Below are 23064 nucleotides of genomic sequence, written 5' to 3' on the forward strand. Positions count from 1 at the left end.
AAACTAGAAATAATTGTGGTTTGTTCGATGATTTTTTTATTATTTAACTGCATATATCAATTATACAAAAGTTACAGTCAGCTCGTCCTCTAATATTACGTAATGAGATTCTTGGGAGTATCCCGTTTGATCTCGAGGACGACCAGTCATGTCTATTTGATTTGCATATTAGATAGTACTTTTAAATCTTTAGCAAACTCGTATCATTCTTTTATGCTGCTAGCTTCGACTTTTATAGAGTATAAACTTACTATGCTAACTAAACATTTTTATACAGAATTAGATTCAATTGATTTACCAGTAGAAATTACAATTAATATTCTATGTATATGTATAGATATATTACTTAATTAAGAGCTATAAATGCACAATGGTACACGAATTCATTCTCTCTCTCTCTCTCTCTCTCTCTCTCTCTCTCCCTCTCTCCCTCTCTCCCTCTCTCTCATATACAATAACTTAAATCCAACGTAAAAAGAATTAATTGAAAAATAAGAACTATTATAATTCATTTTACAGATTTTTACAATAACGCTCACCGAAATATTATACTTTTGTAGTTATAGGCATTTTGTCTTTTTATTATACATACTACCGGCTAAAACTCGATTAGGATTTTATAAACAATTCATAGATGAAATATTTATTTACTTGCTGGAAGTAGCTGTAACAGTAAAATATAAATTAGGAAATAGCACCAATTAAATGATTCGAATCATTTGATATTTCTTTCTTAAACATATTACATACTTCTTGGTGGTACTGGAGGACCAATTCGTTTCTTTGGGATGTTGGCAGATTTATCAATGTCTTCGGCTAAGCATGTAGTGACATTCATATAATCTGGAAATGGTTTTCCTTCGCCAGAATCCAAGGTTTCCGTTTTATCATTACTGATGGCATTTTCAGTCTTTGACTTGATTGGTTGGTTGTTCCATCGTTCGCCGTCCAGTTGATCCGTGTCAATGATCTCTGCGGGATCTTTTGATTCCTCAGATCCGGACGTTTCTCCGACAATCTTCTCAATTTCCCCATTGCTTCTGCAAATCTCCTTAGTGGATTTCATTTCAGAATTTGTATCGGCAGTCGTGGTTTCCGTAACAGTGATCGGTTCTGCGGAGTCATTTCTATGAACTTGGGCAAGCTCTTGGAAAGTTTGTGCCTTCTCGTTACTTGGGTCGATATTTGTGTAATTGGCAGGAATGCACAATCCAGTCGGAGGACGGAGCATGATTTTCGGAGACAAATTTGATTCGACGTTTACGTAATTGGTTGAATTAAATTTAGGGCGATCCCCAAGAATATTGTCGCTTGGCGAACAAGGGGTTGGAAGTTCATCCTGTTCCTTCAGAGCTGAAATAGAGATAAGGGTGTACTTTAGAGTTATTGCAGATTTGCGTTATTGAAATTAATCAAGATGGTCGAGTTCCTTACAATTTGATGATAATGCAGACATTGGGAAGGATAAATAATACTGATCTGTCTGAGCCAAGGCAGTACGGAAGTCAAAGTGATTATCCTCTGTAGGGCAGCGCGGAGATGGAGTATAGCGTGGTGTTGACGAGTATTTATTGGAGAAAGGTTTGGGGGCTGGTGGGATTTCGTAGTTTAGCAGGCTGGATTTGTCCTCTCTGAGACTTTGCAACCTTTTGTCCTCGGGATCAGAGTGAGTTCCACTGTCACCGAGACTGGCACCGCTGCAACCACTTGCGATGCTCATACGTCCCGACGAGGATGAGCTCGAAATGCTACGCAGACTCAAACTGCTCACTGGACGGTGATCTCCCAATCCACTTGTCGAACCATCTAATTTCGATACGATCTCTTCGTTTGCGCGAATTGCGTCTTTGCCATCTGAATTATTGTACGAATTATCAATAGAATAATAATACTATATTTATTTAATAGTAATAATAATAATAATAATGAGACCCACCCTTCTTTCCTTTTGAAAAGAATTTCCTTATCCTGTCAAAAGGAGTAGGAGCCCTCATATCATCCTTGATTCTCTTCTGAATTCTCTCATATTCTTCTCTCATGGCCATCAACTGTCTTTGTTTATCCTTGAAGCTCTGTTGAACATCGTTTCGATTCTTCCAATTGTCCACCAATCTCTCTACTTCGGAAATAGTAAAAACATTGTTTTTAAAATCGTTGATAATTTCGAGAAGCTCGTCTTGCGGGCAGGCTTGATCTTTTCGTTTCAAAGATCCATTCTTCGACACTCCTGGATAAGAATTGTTGCTGGAGGATGCTACTACTACTGCTGCTGCATTGAAGTCAGTATCTTTGGCTGTCTGATCCATGTGGTGCCCAGCTTGATCGTTTCCGGTTACGTTGGACTCTTCAGTTTCCCCTCCTGAAAAGTCGCAGTGATTTAAGTTGCAGTAGTGGGTAAGTGAGAAGTGCGAAAAGTGTAAAATTACCTGGAGCAGGACACATCCTGACGTATCCTTGCAGAGACGAAGGACGAAAGCTGTTGTCGGTACTGGACACAGGTTCGACAGGCATCGGTGGTGGAACAATCGAGTAGTCAGTGCCTATGGGACTGTTGGCAGTAAGCGGAGTACCCGCAACACCAGGAAGAAACAAACTCGTAACTGGTCTTGCCGCTGGCGGAACTGAATAAGCGTCGCTCAGTGCTCTTGGTCTACAATAATCTTCTTTCTCATTCGTCTCATCTTTCCCCTTAGTCTCTTTATGATTGTCTCCCGTACCCATCGAGTTGCTTCTCTTAGTCGACGGGTGCTTAACTGAGAATCACTCCCAATTGAAATCTCATGCTTCGACGGTCAGATTAAATTTTAACTCACCTTCAGTGGTATCAGATGCTTTTTCACTTATGACTTTGACGTAGCTGTACACGTTGCTGAATTCGTTCATTTGCTGTCGAGACAGAGTGGAAAAGCGTTAAAACGAATTTGCACAAATCAAAGACGCGCGAGGACTAATAAAAGTACATATTTATACCATATGACTTCGTAATTGATGAGCTAGTCTGGCGTGGCCTGATTTTTCTGCAAGTTCGGCTGGCGTCAGCTCGGCCACGTTCCTTAACTCACACGCCACGTCGCCTCCAGGACATTCCAAAAGCTGCCAGGCTAATCTTTCCAAACCGAAACGTGCAGCGAAATGCAGCAACGTTGGATTCTCCTCCGGACCTGACAAATAAATTATCAACAATTATTATCATCCAGATTCCTTGTCTTACGAATAATTACTAGATTGATTCTTGTGCGTGTGAACCATGCCGCTAGGAGTCGATAAAAGGTTGAAATTCGGTGGTATGTTTCGTTGAAAAGCGTGGACCATCCAACTGTCCAGTTGCTCACGATCTCCAGGGTTGAAACCAAAGGTCTACATGGAATGAAAATTGGTAATTAGTAAATTAGAAGGAAATTCCTATCAATCCTTATAATGCTGTTTGTTCTCATTATACCTGGCATATGAATTCGAGAGGATTATCGTGCGCCCTGAGAATTTGGTCGAGTTCTCTGAGTCTACTCTCGCATTTGATCTGACGTACCCCTAAAGGACATCCATTCCTGAAAATTCGAACCCCGATGAGCATAGAGACGTCGAGGCATCTTTCCGGGATGGAGAACTGGAGAGTGTAAGGATTCCTCCTCTTCACACTGGCCACGTCTAAAGATTCCCCGCAGCGATCCACGCTAACCACCACGTTGTCTTCAGGGTGGAGCGGCTCGTTTAACAAAGCGATTACCCTATTCTGACTCTGTAATAAAACCAATCAAATAAAATACCACTCGATTCTTTGTGGTTTCCTTCGAATCCTACCAGTTTAACTTTTTTAGGATGAACAGAGAAGGCAGTTTTATCACTTTTAAGGCTGGAGGCAGCAGAAACAGTGCCTAAAATGGAGAGAGCTTCTCTGAGGAACTCTCCGACGAACGTTTCGTCCTGATCCTTAACAAAGAACTTGTTCCAACGATGGTAAGTAACCAAGGATGCTTTCTGGGTTTCGTTTACGTGACTCTCATGAACGCCGAGCATCATACCTAGTACCCTTTCCGGTATCAGGCGTTTAGTTAAAATGGAAACTTGCTCGGCTTGACTTCCGGCTCTTTCCAGAAGGACCGGGCATACCACGATGATTTGTAGTCGAGATTTCTGCACTCCGTCAAGAACGCTCGTTGCACACGACTCTTCCACGGTGGCTTGTTTCACCCTGTAGCAAATACAACAAATAAAATTATCGAAGATCCATCAAGGCGGCTAATTAATATTGCACTAATTGAAAAAAAATTAAAGGATTTAACTAACCTAAAGGGTGGTCTACCCTGTTGTCGGCTGATTTGCTCGAAGCACGCTGTCAAATAGTTGATCCATAAATTCGCAGCTTCGCTTTCTTTGCTCGACACAAAGACGACATCGTCGTTTAACTGCTGGATCTCCTCATTGGTGGATGACAGTGTCGAGTGGGAGCCTGCAACGAATCCAAGCGAAACAATTAGAAGGAAATTATAGTTTATCAGTCGTGGAAAGTGTGAATGAGGTATAAAAAGAATCTCGAATGAGATATGGGTATCTCTGATAGTACAAAAGAATCATTATTCGATTATTATTCTTTTCGAAAGTCCCTTGGCGTCATCGAATTTCAGGCTTAACGTCATTGGAGTCGTTGATGATTAAGCCTCTGCTTGATTATAATATACTTACGTAAACCCTCTTGCGTATAGCTAACTCGGCTATAGTGTAAGAAGAATCCTTTAAGAGTTTTAATTTGAAAAGGTAAAAAGTGAGTTTCCTCAACTCTCATGGTACATTTTTTTTTTTTTTTTCGAATTCTTAAAGAGTTCGAGAGAAAATATCTGTTTTGTTTCATAAACCAGAGGTCCACGAATATTTAAAAAGAATTTTGTTTGCTAGCTGGGATATTGTTAGTAATAGTCATAATAATAAGATTCGTTAGAATAGTTCAACGGCAACAGAGCGAAGAGTGAAATTGAATCGAGAGCTGTTGCTAGGAAAGCTCATCAATTTATTGTGTAAATAAGGCTGCACTGGTGCTTTAGTAGACGAAGCACGTGTTAATCGAACAGTGGGAGAAGTTTCAAGCCAGGTTCTTCATTGGGAACGTGAGGCACGTGACGGCAAACGTCTAACGCTTTGGTTTCCGGTTCCGAAGTTTCCTTTCCGCTCGTAGAACGAATTATAGGCGCGCGAGCGTATTTTGTAGTTGGCGCACGAACAGGAAACTGGGTAATAATCGTTAGAAGTCACTGCAGTGTTCGTAGCGTTCTGCGTTACTGCTGAATTTCGCACGTGGACCATAAATGGCTCTCATCGCTTTCGTTAGAACTGTTTTTCTCTCGGTGTGTAATTATATATAAATATATATATATATATATAGGAAAAAAGAAAAAACTTATCCGTGTGAAAGTTATAGTCGGTGAAGATTTGATAAATTGGCGGCTAATTACTGTTGCAGAAATTAATTGTTCGACGTCAACGTTTGCGACGAATGGCCATCGAGATTGTTCGAGGAATAGCTGCAGGGAGTACCGAGGTGGGGATATGTGGGTGGCATGGGGTACGAGATAAAAAGAAATAAACACAAGAGCAGATCTGGCAGGGAAGATTATTTGTCCTTCGATGCTTGTACCACGGTGGAGGGAAGCGTGAGCCGAGCATGGCGAGCATAAACGAGTAGCTTCTTCTTCCCCTACCCTCTCGCGTCGACTAAAACCCCGGAGCGGCAGCCGGCGCTTCATAAATGCAAGCCTCGTCGCGTGCCGTTTCCCGTTGCTTTTGGATCTGTCTGTCTGTCTGCCCATGACCATAATTAGAATTACGTCTCTTCTGCAGCCCCCCGATCCTCTTCCAGCTGTGAGCACTGCGAATTCGCCATCTACTGAATTCTTGGATGCGGAAAACTTACTGCGTTTACGTATAGAAATGACGCGAACAACGAGAAATCAACTGGAACGAATTTGATACGTGGCAAAAGTTAATATTGTGAGAGAATCTATGGTACGTTCAAGGTAGAAAGAAAGGTGAGAAATAGCGAAATCGAAGATGGTAGAAGAGCTCTCATTGATATTCGATGGGTATAGCTGCATCCATTACATCTTTTCCAAGAAGATTCTCGCGAAGAAAGATGTAAATAATGAAAGTTTCCTCTGAATAGTTTAATAGCATTTATGAGAAACGGCCGCTATCACAATTTATTGTTGGATTTCTCGGAAGGTTCCCCCCTCATCCACTTTACTCAACTCCAACTCAACTCGCTCATAATAGCTAACGTTTTTCCAATTATTATTCTTCGTCCCTTAATTATCTCTTCAATTTCTTAAACTATTCGTTTCGCAAACTACCTATACAATTTTATTATTGTCTAATCCGCGAAGAAACAATAATAAAGCTTGCAGAGACTCACCAAAATACTCGGCGCTCTTTTTCGCGTAAATCTCCTCCTGGATCCTCATTTTATTTCTGTATGTTCACCGCACAAAAGAATTTTAATTTTTCAGCGGAATAGGCTCATATTAAAGAATTACGATAAGAGTTGGTCGAGGAGGAGGAATAGAAGGATAGGAGGAGGGTGGGGGTCTGTATATATCGTTGATAGTATTTGATTGCAGAGACTTTCGAGTTTTACACGATTATCGTGGATCGTGAGAGAAACTGGCAGGCAGGGAGGGAAGCGATGGCACCGGTCTCCCTATCGTTACTAACGCATTGCTGAATGCTGCCTACTCAGCCTACTCACTCTACTACTGACTGACCGCTGTTAGTCCACCACTTCTTCCACTACAGCGGCACTAGTCAGCCTCAGCCAGTTCCAGACAGTTCCAGTTGCTGCCAGTTGCTGCTTTCGCCAGTTTAGCGCTAGTGGGCTGTAAGCTCCGGCGCCTGCGCACTAAATTGTCTTCTGCTTTTGCTTCCTCCTCTTTCGCATTCTCTTATCGTTCGTGTTCTTCTTCCTCGTTGCTTATCTCGTCAGTATTTTTTCAAAATTCCATTCCTTCACCCTTTAATTCAACTACATGGTACAAATGATATCCCACGCCACTTGAGCCCTCCGCTCGCTCCTCTTCAATAAGAGACAGGCTTTTTTGCACGATCCACCAGCAATTCGTATAAAGTAAACGTACCGAGTGGAAAAGCGTCTGCTATATAGGATCACGGGGTAGGAGGAATCGAATAATTCTATTTTATAAGGTACGCGAGTGTCGAGCGAAATCGAAAACCTGCTAGAATTTATAAGATAGTGGTATTATACAATAAAGCAACGAAGAGAAATGAGAAGAGAAAACTTTTAATAAAGGGGCATGGAATGGAAGAAGAATTGAATTAAGTCATAACTGACATAAGTTCGTAGATGCAACAGGGGCCCCATTGAACGTAAGGATCGAAATTCTACTTGAAGAAGGTTTTAAAGGGCAACGCTTATCGTTCTCGTTTCCGTTGATCTCTCCAAAGGTCTTTTACGGTTGAGGCCCATTCTCCGCAGACAAACATCATGCTTATCCTATAACGATACCTCCTTATCTCCGGCGCCTAATCTCAAAAGCATCTTATTTTTACATTTTCTCTAACGGTGAGCGCACTCAGTTCTCTTATATCTATATATCTATATATGTTATTCACAAATTTCTCCCCTCTCCCTTTCTCTTTTAGAAACAAAGAACAATCACCCTACAGTATACAATATATGCTATATATATATAAATGGTATATACAGTTGGCTAGTAGCGCCGAACGAGAATCGTCCCTCGGTAAAACTGGTCTAATGCAAAAATTGCTGCAGCCCAATTACGAAATCGGAGAAGAGAGCTGCTCTCCCTCGTTCACTGAACGAACAATCTTATCTGAAGAATGAAGAAACGTACGACGACGGCGTATATCAAACTCTTCTCATCAGCGTCTGACAGACGGTTCTGTTGAGCCATCCTCCTAATAAATAATACATTTTCTTAAAACCCCGCGCAAGAACCATGCTTTTTTATGCTTACTCAACGGGGTATAATCCGTCGAAATAGGAATATTCCCTAAGATAGCAATACAACGTAGTAGTTGAGAATTTTTCAATTAGTGTACATTGATCATTGATTAATCAATGCTAAATTGAGCACGCTGTCGTTGTCGCTCACTGTGTATATGTATATGTATATCATGGAAAGAGATCTTTCATTGAGACTGTACACGAATTTATTTTTAATACTGCTATCACTATCGCATACATACGATAGTGATAGAAATAGGAAAAGTTGTTAAAAGCTTGTATACAAATAGCATTGGTTTAAAAATAGTAAATATGAGGAAAAAAGCGCGCGCTTTGTATTAATCCGTAAAAATACAAAACTCCGGTGAAATAATAGCTCGGTAATTGACTTTTTGTTTCTCCAATATTAGAGTATATAACTACGTAGACTCTCGTTATAATTCACAGTGTATACATGCACGTATGATGCAAAGTGATCACTAGTTTCCAACTATACAAATTCATTATTTTTAATAGTGTTATCACCGTCACAGACGATAGGAATAGAAATGGGAAAAGTCGTCGAAGGTTGTATAAATAGCATTTGTATAATAATCGTAAATAAGGGAGAGGGGTGTGCACGTTGTTTCTCGTTACGTGCGGAGCATGAAGCTGCAAAATTCCTGCTTGTCTAAGAGCCGAGAAGCTTGTCTCGTATTGCAGCAGGAATTCAGTTTTTTCCTCCAACTGGAAATTGAAGGTGTAACATCGTTTTGAAGCTGCTAACCCGATAAGCAGAGGAGGGATCGTCCTTGGCCGAACCGTGCGCCAATTGATAATTAACGGTCCCGGTGCGATCGAACATAGAATTTTGCTGAAAAAAGGCAGGCCTATCGCTGTGCAGCTTTCACCATCAGGCTGAAACGCCGCTTGTCCGTCAGGAAAGAGCGTTGCGCCGCGTTTAAAATTAGCCTACCAGAGGCGAAACCATCCGCCATCCGCCATCTTCTCTCTTTCGCTCTTCTCGCGAACAAACAAGCAGAATCGCTCTTGAAAACAAATTCCCGAGATTGATGTAAGCCGTGCCGAAAGAATTCCATTTTTCCAAGCGACGCGATAATTAATTAGAAATTTGTCCAACACAACTTTCGTAGGACGACGTCTGAACAAATAATAATTTACGTAGTAGCTATATACTTAATTAGTGGACTGCAAGGGAGCAATAACAGTGATTAATTAAGATGCAGAGTGGCAAACTTAATAGGCAATGATTAATTAGCCGATGGGTTTCGATCTTCCTCACTCCTAGTGTTTGCTTGTGTACACACGAGTATGTACAATACGGATAGTGTATATATACCGTGCGACAAATTCCAAAGTTATTAGTCCTGCAAAAATATAAACACGACGGGTCAAGAATGGATTAAATGTCATTAGATTAATTTATCAATTTCGATCTTCCAACTCCCAGAGTTTGTGCTTAAATATGTAAGCGTGCGATACACATACACACGTAGTATGCATTAAATTCCGAAGTCATTAGCCCTATAAAAATGTAGACGGAACTGACCAAGAATGGATGAAATGTCATTAGATTAATTAATCAATTTCGGATCTCCCAACTTCCAGGGTTTACTCAAACATGTAAGCGTACAATACATATATACACATCATGTTGTGTATATCATATACTGCAACAAACTCCAAAGTCATTAAAGCTATAAAAATAGAAACGGGATTGACCAAGAATGGGTTGGATCTCATTAGATTTATTTTACACAGTCGATAGATTTCATCTTCCTCCCCCTCCCTGTGTTTACCCTTGTTTGTACATGTACAATATATGCAACAAATTCCAAAGTCATTAGTCCCGCAAAATTGTAAACAGAACTGACCAAGAATGGATTAGATTTCATTAGATTAATTTGACAGTCAATAGATCCCATCTTCCTCCCTCCCAGTGTTTACTCTAGTTTCTACATGCACAATGTGCATGCAACAAATTCCAAAGTCATTAGTCCCACAAAATTGTAAACACGACCGAGCAAAGACGGATTACTCATCCTATGGCATTGTTCCGAGAGACGAGGCTAGAAATAGAAAACAGGAAAGATTATTGTTTTCCTAGAATGGGAATAATCGAGTGGAATTATTGAAGATAGTTCGGGACAAAGATAACTTCCGGTCCTCCGACAAATCTCACCGCCGGACATCGCGTATTGACCAATCAGCGCTCGTTAAATGCGCTGGATGATATGTCCATTCAACCTCGATAAATATCTATACAGGGTGTCCAATTTTAATCGAAAGTATAGAATTTCCAGGGATAATCTTCTAGCCGGGGTGAAACTTTCGGTTCGTTGAATGGACGTTGAGAGAATCTCATTGAATGAACGTAATAAGAAAATATAATGTCATACTGGCTCGATGCCCGAATCTCCTGCTGAAAACGGGACACACGCACACACATATATATACATACACACGTGTTCGTATATACATGGTAAATAATACGTATATGGTATCAGGGATGGAAGAGAAATTCGTATTTGGAGCGCACACACACAGATATATATATATATATATGAAAGGTAGGTCTGGACGATTTGAGCGATTTCACAGGTGTTCTCATCTCGATTCACGCGACGTATATAGTCATTGGGAATCCTGGTCGTTTTGCGAAATGGTTTCTATCGGGGCTTTTCTTGGGAGGATGATGGACGAATCGTTGGGTGACTTCCTGCAGCCATTTTGGAGTTGCCGGAAACGGGATCGTAAACGGACGAGGTTGCGGATTACGGTAGATGCAGCACACCGGGACCGGAAATCGTAGATGCGTGTCCCGCACCGGGAAGCGGAGTATAGGTACGGATGGAAAGCTTGCCAACGGAATGCTTAATATCACGGTTATCGACCGCTATCTTTAGACCAACTCTCTCTCTCTCTCTCTCGCTTTTCTATCCTTTCGTGATCGTTGCGTCATAAATATGTATGTCATATAATAGGTTTTACGAGACACGAGTTGGAACTGATTCGGTAGCCGAGTTGGGCCGTAAAAATGTGTTTTAGAGAATTGAGAAAAATCTGGGATGCAGGCTCATTGTTGGCGTAGCACGAGTTGTCACCGAAGCTGTGCACGTGTTTATAAGAAGAAGAAGAAGACTTTACGGGAACGTAAACCGGAAGCTGACAGCCCATCTCATCTCCGACCCTTTACTCTACACAGAGCAAAGCAATTCTCAACTCGTATCCGGTTCAAAGTTTTGCACGTTCGGTAAAAATTCCCTCCGTGTATTCGATATTTTCCCGATCGACTTTCTTTTCCCATGAATAATATTAACTCACGGAATTTGTCAAGTTTCGTGCGTTTGCCGGACTCGTTTGGAGCATGGAATAATAATTAGGCGCAACGTGTATTTCTTCAAGGATAGGGCTGCTTCGATCTGTTGAACTTTTCGTTTCACGCGTGAAAAATATTAGCTTTGGGAAGCTGGGGAGTCGCGTGCGCATATATAAACTCCCTCACGGTTCTGGCTTCGATTAACGAAAAACACGTGGCTGGTAAACGAACCGTCCTTCTCGGTAAGAAACAACGAAAACCAACACACGAACCCGCCAGGCTTCTCAACTTACAAGTAACAGTTCTAAACTTCCAGGAATTCTCCCCAGCAGACTCCCCCCCCCTTTCCCACTCTTTCCTAAGCTACTGCAATCCCGATTCAAAACACTAACATCGACCACCCCCCCCCCCCTATTTATCTTTTTATTCTTTTTCCATATCTTTTAACCAAATTTCTGCCCCCCCCTTCCCCCTACCCCTGGTAATATTGTCGAGTTTTACCGAGAATTCCTGCGGGCTTTTATCAAATTCAGAGAACGTACGACGGACCGCGCATCGTTACACGAAATTTAACGACATTTTAAAGTGTCCGAGGACAAGCCCGGTTGCACGGAATAATAAAACTGAAGAAAAACTTTCTTGTACCTTTCGGCAAATTTTCTTCTTTTTACTGTATATATACACGCGTATAATAAACACACGATATATCGAAGAAAACAAACGAAATTCTTCGCCAGCCTCTCTTATCCGAAGATTACCCGTGCTTCGATAAGGGCGAGCTTTCTATCATCCATTTGTATCTTATGCATGTATCAGTAACTTTTCGAGATACGGAGCAAGATATTATGAGAAGAAAGCAGTCGTGCGCCGTATTTATTCGAAGCACCGATGCGTTGAATTTCGATTATATTGACTTGTTTGTAGGGGTTGAAGTGGGGGGGGGGGGGGGAGGGGAAGACAGCAGGGGATATAAAAATTGACTAAGCAGTCGAGTGAGTAGAACGATAATGCACACACGAAGGCATTCGAGCTGACAAGTGGACGTTGGGTCTGAACAACGCGGGCGTTCATGCGGGTCTAGAATATATTCCATATCCCGTGGGAACGGCGATGACACAGGCAAATCCAAAGCAAATAGAATTTCTATATACTGACCTTTTCCAAAGGAGGCTCCACGTCGTTTTCGTCTTCTAGTCTTGGACGGGATCGCGACTCCATCGACGCAGTCTCTCTCTTCGGGGATCTCCAGCGGAATAGGAGGAGCAACGTCTTCCGGTACCGTGATATTCGTGTCGAGAAAATGCGTGTGCGTCGTGATCCTTTCCCTGCTCAAGAAGCTTCCACCTATCGAGTGCCTCCTTCGATCGGCTTTGCTGGATTTATTCAAGCTCGATGATAAATTGTAATACCTGTATATAAGCGTGTATACGTATAGGGTTAATTTTGTTTATTCGCTATTAACGGGATCCCTCACGCGAGCTTCACCGACAGTACAAGTCAATAAAAAATTCGTTTAATAAAAGTCAAATGCGAAGCAAATTGCAAAAACGGGCTTCTTTATGACAAGGTGCCAATTCTAACGAGTCAATCGAGATTAAAAAAATTCAAATCGAATGAAGAATAACGCTGTACCACTGTCCCGCGTTCTTGAAGTGGATATAACCAAAAGTAACCTCTCTTCAAGAACGCGGCACAATGGTACAGCGTTATTTTTCAACTAATTTGAGTGTTTTTAAGTTCGTTTGACTCGTTAGGACTGGCACATTGTCCTACAAACGCCCGATTGTTCAATTTGCTTCGCATTTGAATTTTATTAAACTAATTGTTTATTGACTTTAACTGTCGACAAAGAAGGCGTGAGGGATCCCGTTAACGAGACTTTATATATAAATAGAGCAGTGGAAGTGCAAGTGGAGGTGGTACATACCTTGCATCCCCGTGACCGAGGAAGACCTCGCCAGCGTCATCGTGGTCCTCGTCGTCGAGGACGCCACCGGCCACGGCAGGCTGGCAATAAACCATATCGCTGCACAACAATTCACTGTTGGATTTCAACAATCTTGCTTCTCTTCCGGTTCTCCTGCGAGGCTCGGTCTTCTTGTGCGATAAATAAGGAGACGGTGGCGCTATATCCTCTGGCCTAGGCTCGCCCCTCAACAATTGCCGGGTCCTTTCATCCGCCTGGCAAGCACTCACGGATCTAAACAGACTCCTCAATCCTTTCTTCTGATTGGTCACTGGAGCGTTACTGCTCTCCGTCTCCCTCTTGCAGGACCTCCTTCTAAACAAACCACCGAGACCCGACGCTCGACTCTTCGCTGAGTCGCTCGCTCGGCTGCTTTGTTGACACTCGGCCGATACCGAGAAATACGAGGGATTGTCTGTCAACATAGAGGCTTTATTAAATTTCTCTGAATTCTTTTATCAATACTGCCAATAGAAGCGATAGAATTTTTAATTATTCTCCTCGGAGTCGGCTCTGTCGCGTTGAAGGTTTCTTCGAAGACTGAGCGGCAATAGTGGAAAGTTTCGAGACTCCGCATCGTGCGTCGAGCTAAACCCTTGGCGGCTACGGTGCCTGCTACCGGATGTTGCTCTCTCACACATTTACACACTTTCCCTCTCTATCCACACGCGTAACATCCACATCTCCGATCGTGCCGCGCGATTCGCGAGCTTCGCAACGAATGCAAATCGAAATCCTTCAACGATGAGCTTCCTCTTAGGAATTGGATGATTTATAATATCGTAGGAATTGTTGTGAAACATGCGTGCTTACCCAGAGCCATGTCGAAGCTTTGTCCTGTCCCGGAGTGGGATTCCTGGAATAGATGGAAGATCTATGAAATAAATTGTTCCATTAAAACGTAGCTGCGTACCTCATCGGTGTGGCTTAGCCAAGGATTTCATTCATTTGCTCGAAAACGCGGCTAAACGCTTAATTTAGCGCAGGAACGTGGGCGAAATCGTATCACTCGTGCTTTCCCCGTTTCCAGCGTCACGTATGAATTATCGTGATATAGTACGGTATGTATAAAATGTATAATCTATGTAGAACGCAAGTTTTATCTTCGATAAAAATCTTCCTATTGAAAGTATATAATCCATCATCGAACAAAGCTAGAGCCATGCTGTATAGAGTGCTCGAAAGAGCGAATCGAATTCCTACCGCGTAAAAGTGTACAACCAAAGGAAAATTTTGCGAGTAAACACGTTTTATTCTACTATGGCCAGAGGGCAAGAAAATTCGCGGCCATTTTTCTTTTTCTTCCATTTTCCCTCGGAGCTTTCGCGCCTTGTGGCTCGTGCAACGCGCTATTTTCGGATGTCATTCGAGTCCATGGAAGCATCGAGGAGCGAGAGAAAGCTTCGTATAGACTTTCCATGAATTTTCCACGGTGTGTTTATCGATTCTGGCTGAAAACTCGATATGCCCTAAAATGCTGTTTTATTTTTAGTGTCGCTGTGCAGAAAGCGATTGCCAATTGCTAATTTTTTTCTTTTTTTTCTCTCCGCCGATGCAAGTACATTAATAAATCCGCCAGTGCTGCACCTGCCGAACAGACTTCCGGTGAATCGTTGTGGTAGTACAGAAGCATATATAGTACCGCTTGGGCACGCGCTACTCATTTTAGTAATTTTACCAGATGCTTGCACTCGCTATTCCCCCTCGTTATGTCATTTTTTTCCCTTTCTTAGCATCTCTCCCTCCCACCTCCTCACCCTTAAAGACTTTTCTCGTCGTACAAACCCGTTCCTCTTGCATATATAAAAACTAAAAATAGAGTTTAATACCTGCACAATTATTACTCGCGCAAGTATAATCCATTTCAGCGAAAGGAAAACATCTCTCAAAGCCTCGAGGAAAGTTGGCAAGAGAGTTTTTCACTGAAATTTGCAGCCTGAGAGATCTGTTCAAGTTCGACTGTCAAGATCTAATATTAGATCGGAACGCTCTGACGAAAATATTTTCAGAAGCCACCGCGAGCCTCAAGGCGATTACTTTTCATTGAATTCAGACTGCGAGTTTTCTCTCTCGTTATTGTAAATAATGAATCGCGAGGGAGCTTTTGTATACAAGATTTGCAAAAGTTTTCAAGACTCACCTGGATCTCAACGAGAGTGGCCGGGGGTGGGGAGGGTGGGGGGGTGATGTCTTCAAGCGGATTATCCGCGAGAATCGTCAAGCATTTTCCAAGGTCGTTAATGCAACAATAGGATCACAGGAAGGAACGAATCCAATATTAGCGATTCTTGAGCGGAGAGCGCGGGGAAAAATGGGAGATTCGCGGAGACATCGCAGCTGCCTTTCTTGTGTTTTGGAAAATTCGAGAAAATGATTGGATGAAAATCCGAATGAAGGAACGCTTCTTGGTTGAAACTAGCACTGTGCAAAAGGGAGCACTTACAGCGTTTGCTGATCGAGTAACACTGACAGTACGCCATGTGAGTCGCGTCCTCGTGCTCTCCTCTCCCCCCCCCCCCCCCCCCGACCATTTCCATTCCCCCTCCCTCGAGCACCCACGCATCTGCTGGCACCGCAAGCAACCTCTCTGTTTAAGAAACGGCCACGTGCGCCCGACTATTTCGAGACCCAAGCCAACCCAAGCCAGCCAGACCCTCTCTGCCTCTCTGCGCCAATTAGACTGAGATTTATCATAAGCTCTTCCAAATCCATTCAGACCTTAAACTTACCAGTATACTTGCGAGCTTCCTGTCAATCAACAAAATTCCATTGTTCTCTTAATTGTCGGAGAAGCAAATAAATAGTAACCTTATTAACTTTTATATACATGCATATATAAAGTTGTAGAAAATATATAGTCTGGTAGTTTTTGCAAAGACTTTCGTGAAAATTCCATTGTTCTCTTATTTTTGTAAAAATTTGAATTAATAGAAAAGTTCACCTTTGTATACAGTTGCGGTAAAGAAATATAAATTTGTTAAAAAATTGCACTGTTCTCTCAATCGTATAAAAAACGAACGAGCAAACCGGAATTTAATTTTTATACGGCAGAGAAATGTTTAATTAGACAAAAAGTAGGGGGACTGGGCTTTTATCCGATAAATCTTGATTGGAATGAAACATTAGACATTAAGTAGTTTAGTTTGCGTGTCAGTCACGCATGTGAACGCGAAATTCCCCAAGCGTGAGTTTTCTTGCGAAGGATTCACCCTCTCCTTCTCCCCCCCCCCTCCTTTTCTCTTTTATTGTCTCACGAACCCTCTCGGCGTGACCGTATTACTCCCCCCCCCCCTTCCCCTCCTCCATTTCGCTCGCTCGACAGGAAAATCTCTCGAAGATTTTCTTCTCTTCTTCCGGTATTTTTTCTCGATTACTTTTGACACTCGTTTCAAGCCCAGATTCAATTTCCATCCGACTGGAAGGGTCCTTGAAAGTTTGCAGGGTCTGCGTGACACGTGCCAGCCAAATGTACCCCAAATGTCATTTCCTATACCAAAACATACAATATTCTCGAGGCTTGTGTAAACCATGATGAAAATACGAGAGAAAGTTGGTGCTTTGTACCTTGGTTAAACCCAGCAGCAGGATTTATTTCAAAGACAAAGATTTGCAAACTACGCGATCGCATTGATACAATTAAAAGAAAGAATCGAAAGAAAAAGTGCAATTTGAATGAAAGAAAGCTCGAGGTAATTATTCTCGTGCATCGAGGAACGATTTAAAGAGCGTAATAGGTAGACACGTTTCTAACGAGAGAGAATCAATCGATGATAGTTTTTGCGACGAGGTCTCGCTCGTTAAAGAAAAGCATCCAATGATCCTTGGCGTCTTCCATGGCTCTGTGTAGCTGTTGCGCGTCGAATGTTTAATGATCCTGTACACATTCAGTCACGTTTTCGTGGCCATAAGCCTACCGTTTTTCACCGACAGTGCATAATCCTGGGGGTAAATTTACATCCTTAACGAGTAAGAAGAAGAAGAAGAACAAGAAGAAGCGGTCTTCCGAGGCTCCCCTGCGAAACTTTGCATATCCGGTTGCAACGCCAACTAAAAGAAATTACCATCAAACTTACCAACTTCGCTATCGCTATTAAGTCGCGCCAAGGAACAATTTTTAAAGCAAGAGAAACCGTTGGGAATATTAGTATACATCTAACTCTCGAGCAGGATAATCCAAGAGCAGCGACGTTAATCAACGCTTTATTTATACGCGGATTTGCTCCAGAAATAAGCCACAAAACCAATAAATGCATCATATGGAATTTATCTCGCTTTATATTCCGCGCTATATAAATTGCAACATCTATTTTCGGTTATACGTTGCAATATATATATACAAAGCCAAAGCGCGCAACATCGATTATCTACCGAGATTCATAAACTTTTTACTCAATATCCTTTGGAGAGGAGCTTTGAAATTTCATTTATGGTCTTTTAATGGAATTTTCAGGAGTCCGAGATTCGAGTGAGATTGATTTACCGAGGGAGTCTCTACCTACCTATATATATGTATAATACCATAACCGAGTAGCCGAGTGGGGCGAGGCTTCACGGACATGGTCGAGCGAGATCGGCTTGTAGTTTTGAAAATCAATCGGTCGAGCGGACGGCTGGGCGCAGAAAGAGATAGAGAGAGCTGATAAGAATCAGTTCAAGGTCAGAGGGTAGTCTAGTATTCGGATGGACGAGTGCGCGGGCAGATCAACTCGCGAGCACGAATTACAGTCTCGCTAAGGTAAACATGACTGTCGGAGAGGTGGAGGGAGGGGGGGGGGGGTTCTTGATAAACGGGAAATGCGTGGAAGTGGATGAAGACGAAAAGGATAATGGAGCGAAATGGCAGGCGACCTGCTGCGGATGAAGGAGTGGGGGGGGGGGGGGGGATTAGAGCGAAAGAGGGATGCTGCGCAGGTGCAGCTAATGGACCTTGGTACCACGCATGCGTGAAATTTTTTTTTGCCGGGAATCGGGGCTTTCCAGGCCTCTCGAAACATCACTTTGGTCTCGCGTGTTGAGCGCTCGCGTTCGCAACAGGTGACGGTTGAAACCGTTGAATCCTCGACAGGACCCAGACGAGAGAGAATAGGCGAGTTTTTGAGAAGCGCGCGCTCGCGCACACGAGACTCTATTGAATCGGTAGAGAGGGTAAGGGAACGACAGCGCTGCGAGCTACTGAATATAGTTAGACGGGGGGAGAGAGAGAGAGAGAGAGAGAGAAAGGCGAAGAGCGCGGTGGATAAGCCAAACGGTCGAACGAGGAGAGACAGAGTTTTACCGTGTATAGGAGAGAGAGAGAGAGAGAGAGAGAGAGAGAGAGAGAGAGAGAGAGAGAGAGAGAGAGAGAACGGATATTTCTCGAGAGAGGGAGACGTTGATCCGTGGAATAGAGAGAAAAAGATAATAGTTTCGAGTGAAGAAATAGCGCGCGCGCGCGCGGTTTCGAGGGAGAGAGGGAGAGAGTGAACGTGGAAGGTTAGGAGAGGGGGAGTCAGCAGGATAAACTACGTAGGAGGTCAAGCATACGAGGAAAACAAGCTGGTCGTAGAAAAGAACCAGCAGAACGGTGGGTGCGTCGGTAATTCATTTGCTCGACCAACTTTTCATTAAGAATTCTTCCAGTAGTGGACGGTAGTGCCTGCGCGAATCTTGGCCACGATGAACGTCGATAATATACTCAGCTACAAGCCCAGCGATGATGAGGATTTGTACGCTCTGCTAGGCTGCGACGAGTCTGCCACGGTAAGCTGTCAATCGGTTAGCTTGTACAAACGCTATATAGTCACACCTGTCATAACTTTACTATATGTATAATGGCCCCCTTTACTCGTCAATTCATTTATCCGCGCGCCACCGTACTGCGCCTCTATCATCAACTTATTTAATCTGTGTAATTCAATGAACTCTCAGTTACTCGAATCTCTTGAAAATTCACGTCTATTTAACGAAGTCTCATTCGACTGGTGCTGAAAATTGAAACGCACATTCGCATTAATTATCTCTGCTGCTTGCTTTTATTCGTATAGTCAAGAGAGCGCGAGTCCTTCTCTCTATTTACTGCTGAAATTCTCCGTACCTCTAATATTTCTCTTGAACAATTACGCTAAACTAAATATCTTTTACTAAAACTTGCTTCTTTCGACCTCTGCAGGTTTAATGAGATTAAGCTCATTGTTTAATAAAGCTGTCGACTCTGATGAAATTTAATTGGACAAAGTCTGCTACAGTAGGAAATTAAGGAAAAAGGTTTCTAGCCTTTACTCACGGTTTACCTCTGTGATATAATATTATAGAATTAAAAAATAATAGCCATAATAACTGAGCAAAATCCTCCTCGAGTTTATCCACTCAATTTGGGCTCTCCGTAAAACTGAATTTCAACTCGTAGCTTGAAAATTAAATTCATTCTTACTACTGCGATTATTCTCGTTACCGAACTATCGAATGCAACGTCTGTAAATAATTCGGTTTACTCAGGTTCGCTCGATTCGGCCAGCTGTTCAAATCCACTGATTTTTCCGACGCTTATAACCGAGCGATTAGCGAGATAAAAAGATTGTCAAGTCGCGTTTATGGTATTTTCAGGTCGAGCAGATCACAGCGGAGTACAAGGCGCTAGCGTTGCAATATCATCCGGACAAGAACGAGGGTAACAAAGAGGCCGAGGCGAAGTTTCAGCAGCTGAAGGTGACCGCTCTCTGCTCTACTATTTCTTCGGTTAAGTGAAAAGCAGCGTTCGTTGAATGTGTTTGTATTTGTTGATAGAACGCCAAGGAGATCCTCTGCGATCCTGAGAAAAGAAACAATTATGACAAATGGCGACACAGCGGTATCTCGATCAGTTACAAACAATGGCTGGGCATGAAGGAGCACGTACAGCAGGTGAGTACACACCATCTTCCGGGAATCTGCTCTATTTACTCTCGTCGCGTCGCGTTATCGATTGATGAAAGAGACTACTTTTCCACTCGCTGGATTTACTTGGATCTTGACATTTCCTCAAAGGGTTCTCTGCCTGGGCGGTTCGCTCGGGCTCGAGAGTATCCTTTGACGAACCGGTAGAATGTAGATAGAAATTGACGAGCAAATATGATGGAAACGTTGTTGACTGATTGAATAGAAGGCTGAACGCGATTGGTCCAATGAGCGCGAGAGAAAGAGAGGTTATGTTTGCGCGTTGTGCTAGAAATACAGAATGAAAGTGTGTGTGTGAGAGAGAGAGAGAGAGAGAGAGAGAAATTGGTAAGTGGAATATGGGATCTCACAGTCGATGCACTGGAGCACGCCGAAGACGAAGGACAGGATGCTGCCGGACTCTAGCGGTGCGAGTGGCTCACCGGGAAACGCGAGGGGCCAGGCAGCCAATCCGCATCGGAGGGCCTCCGAAGGTGGCGCCAACATCTACTACGGACGACAGAGCAACGTCAACTGGGAATCTCAGGCCCCAACCGAGGTCATCAACAAATTTCGCAACTACGAGATCTAAATCAACTTGTGCCCCCATCCCTCCATTATACCTTTATACTATATATATAACTTTTATTTTCATTCAAATATCTCTCCCCTCCATCTCTATCACTTGCGAATTTCAACTCGTCAAGAATAAATGGGCAAACTGTGTACGTCTGTCTATAGTTGTACCTCGTGCAATAACGTGTAATATTTTTTTTATCCTCAGAATTAAGTAAGATAAATATAATAAGCGAGTATCGAGACGTGGCGCGTAGAACAGGGATAGTAGCAGGAACCATAGAGAAGAAATTGCGCGGGAAAACTATTTTGCCATAGATAAATATCGAGAATACATATATAAAGATAAGTCGACACGTAAGTTATCCCTGCTCGTGTTTCGAGTCGCTGACCGTTGAGTCTTCCCTTACAAAAAATTGTTCCTATGTTATTATTGATAAAAGCGACAAGATCAATCTGGATCCCCAACTTCGTCCAAATCGACTGTCGCGCGAGGAAAGATGGCGCTGCTTGATACAGTATCGAGTACAAGACACGCGAACGGTGAAACGTTGAAAGGTTAGCTCTCTGCGGAGACTATTTGGACGAGGAGCTTCGTATAAAAGATTCGTAAAAGCGTGTCGAGGTTTCTTTTTTCGTAAAGAGAAGATAATATAATGGATATTAATAATAATAGTGATTATAAAGGATAAAGAGAAGTCTCGGAAAAGACGATGATTATAATGGTGATGATGATGATGGTGATAATGACTCGGTAAAAGTAAGTAGCGTAGACAATGAGAGTGCTCGATAAAGCTGTGTCAGTTAGTTATGCATATATACGAAAGAGAGAGGAGAAAAGCATTTAACAAACAGTGATGTTACTCGACGATAAGAATAACGTTGAGAGCTCCCGGCTGATTGAAAAGATAGTGGAAAGCATTGGATGGGAGGAATATGGCTTTTTGAGAAGAGTGGGGGGGGGGGTGGAAAAGGGGGGCCGTAGCTACGTCATTATCGAGTCTGTTGATAAACTCGAGTGCTCCATTGTCACGAGCTACACATAAAAGGCGCGTTTCGTATGTACCTGTGTTTCGTATCACGGACAAAGCACGCTTTGTTTTGTCCTATTTAACGACATCTCTATCACTGTGAAACTTTCAAAAGCAGAAAAAGAATGGAGATAAATATATATATATATGTATATGGATTGTACGGAAGTAAGGGATGGCGAATTTTTCCATTCCTCTATTTCCGCTACCGAGGAAATGCTTTTAAGCGAGAGTAATTAATGGGAAGGGGGAGAGAGCATTTTTCCAAGACGTGTGATGAAAAAAGAGTCAATTGAGCATCAATCAATTAAAAACTATCGGTGTAAAAAGACGACGATTAATTGATCATAATTATTCATCGTTTTTGCTTTTCTCATTCCTCCACCTGTCCGTCCTTCTACTACGTGTACGCACGTTCCTTCATGTATAGCATGTACTACACTTTAATATCCTGAAAACGCAGAGAAAATTTATCTAAAACGTAACTGTACAAGCGTTCAATACAATTATTATTAATATCGTTTACATTACCTATGTACCTGCTATTGCTGTTAATATTATTAATATTATCATTATTATTAATACCAAAATTATATCGGTCAAATACGCTGGCCGAATTGGCGATGTATAAAGTTCAATAAATGTGTTTAATTAAAAGAGGTGGACGAGCAGGATTTATTGAACATATCGCGCGAAGCATCCTTATGGGTACGAGCGTACCATATACTGGCTACAGCGATATTTGGATCAGAGGAGGTAGTAGCTGTTTTTGACGTTCCATTCACTAAAATGCTAAAAGCTTTCCCATTGCAGGAATGCAATTCCAGTGGATCGGGCAAACTCGTGAAAAATAACTCGTTGACTTATCGACTATACTCCACTTTCATTTGCAAACCTCTAGTCGAGTAGGTTTTTTAAGAAGAAACTAATTGGTTTGGGTTCGTGCGCGGCTGCAGCCCGCCTGATAACGACGACACAGAAGAGGAGCAGCAGCCTGTAGGGCATTCCGTTGTTTCAAATTCTATCGGCGACCATTCCAGTTGGCCGCCGACGACGCGCGACGTTCTAAACTTTGACCTATATAAAAAGTGGGAGGAGGTATATACGAAGGACGCTGAGAGAGGACTGTTCGTTGCAGAAATAAAAAAAGAACAGTTTTTGCGCCTCTGCAGGGTTTAATGGAAGGGGCGAGAGATGTAGAATAGAGTGGGGTGGAGGGAGGAGAGGCGAGGTTCTCCAAAATGAAGGAACGATCGCGAAGAGACCGAGGAATGCACTGGGTGTTGAACTTTTAATTTCAGGCTAAAGTTTT

The 23064-nt window shown here is 42.5% G+C and overlaps 2 protein-coding genes and 1 long non-coding RNA gene across 5 annotated transcripts; 1 reads left to right on the forward strand and 2 right to left on the reverse strand.

Moving 5' to 3' along the window:
- Positions 1-5: 5 nt before the first annotated feature.
- On the reverse strand, positions 6-15698 carry LOC136773285 (phosphoinositide 3-kinase adapter protein 1-like). Of its 3 annotated transcripts, none has more exons than XM_066726840.1 (15): positions 15395-15698; positions 14068-14110; positions 13216-13669; positions 12444-12697; positions 4285-4447; positions 3799-4189; positions 3440-3736; positions 3222-3357; positions 2971-3161; positions 2814-2886; positions 2427-2753; positions 1937-2359; positions 1435-1854; positions 751-1353; positions 6-664 (listed from the first exon to the last, which is right to left on the reverse strand). In XM_066726840.1, exons 2-15 carry the CDS (start codon positions 14075-14077, stop codon positions 648-650), a joined length of 3759 nt encoding a protein of 1252 aa, XP_066582937.1. In that variant the 5' UTR covers positions 14078-14110; positions 15395-15698; the 3' UTR covers positions 6-647. The 3 variants fall into 3 exon arrangements, with proteins under 3 accessions (XP_066582937.1, XP_066582938.1, XP_066582939.1); XM_066726841.1 differs by having other exon boundaries at positions 14068-14128; XM_066726842.1 differs by lacking the exons at positions 12444-12697; positions 13216-13669; positions 14068-14110; positions 15395-15698 and adding an exon at positions 6401-6685 and having other exon boundaries at positions 7-664.
- A 2555-nt stretch (positions 15699-18253) lies between these two features.
- LOC136773289 (J domain-containing protein-like) lies at positions 18254-22412 on the forward strand. The gene is made up of 5 exons (XM_066726846.1): positions 18254-18817; positions 18874-18993; positions 19837-19938; positions 20017-20133; positions 20519-22412. The coding sequence occupies exons 2-5, from the start codon at positions 18910-18912 to the stop codon at positions 20735-20737; spliced, it is 522 nt and encodes a 173-aa protein (XP_066582943.1). The 5' UTR covers positions 18254-18817; positions 18874-18909; the 3' UTR covers positions 20738-22412.
- LOC136773290 (uncharacterized) lies at positions 19905-20656 on the reverse strand. Its single transcript, XR_010822589.1, has 3 exons — positions 20517-20656; positions 20129-20433; positions 19905-20041 (listed from the first exon to the last, which is right to left on the reverse strand). It is a non-coding gene; the product is annotated as an uncharacterized lncRNA (long non-coding RNA).
- Positions 22413-23064: the final 652 nt, after the last annotated feature.

This window comes from Prorops nasuta, unplaced genomic scaffold (genome assembly GCF_024137725.1).
Source record: "Prorops nasuta isolate Cenicafe-Biocafe unplaced genomic scaffold, Cenicafe_Pnas_1.2 PNAS00005, whole genome shotgun sequence".
NCBI classification, from domain to species: Eukaryota; Metazoa; Arthropoda; class Insecta; order Hymenoptera; family Bethylidae; genus Prorops; species Prorops nasuta.

What these genes read in the sequence shown, in the direction of transcription:
- LOC136773285 (XM_066726840.1), bottom strand. An exon ending in TGGAGCCTCCTTTGGAAAAG is followed by an intron (nt 4,448 to 12,443) that starts GTCAGTATATAG and finishes GATTCGTTGCAG; the next exon opens with GCTCCCACTCGACACTGTCA. An exon ending in CTTTTCAAAAGGAAAGAAGG is followed by an intron (nt 1,855 to 1,936) that starts GTGGGTCTCATT and finishes ACAATAATTCAG; the next exon opens with ATGGCAAAGACGCAATTCGC.
- LOC136773289 (XM_066726846.1), top strand. Translation starts at nt 18,910, where the DNA reads ATGAACGTCGATAATATACTCAGCTACAAGCCCAGCGATGATGAGGAT. An exon ending in GCTGCGACGAGTCTGCCACG is followed by an intron (nt 18,994 to 19,836) that starts GTAAGCTGTCAA and finishes TGGTATTTTCAG; the next exon opens with GTCGAGCAGATCACAGCGGA. An exon ending in TGAAGGAGCACGTACAGCAG is followed by an intron (nt 20,134 to 20,518) that starts GTGAGTACACAC and finishes GGGATCTCACAG; the next exon opens with TCGATGCACTGGAGCACGCC.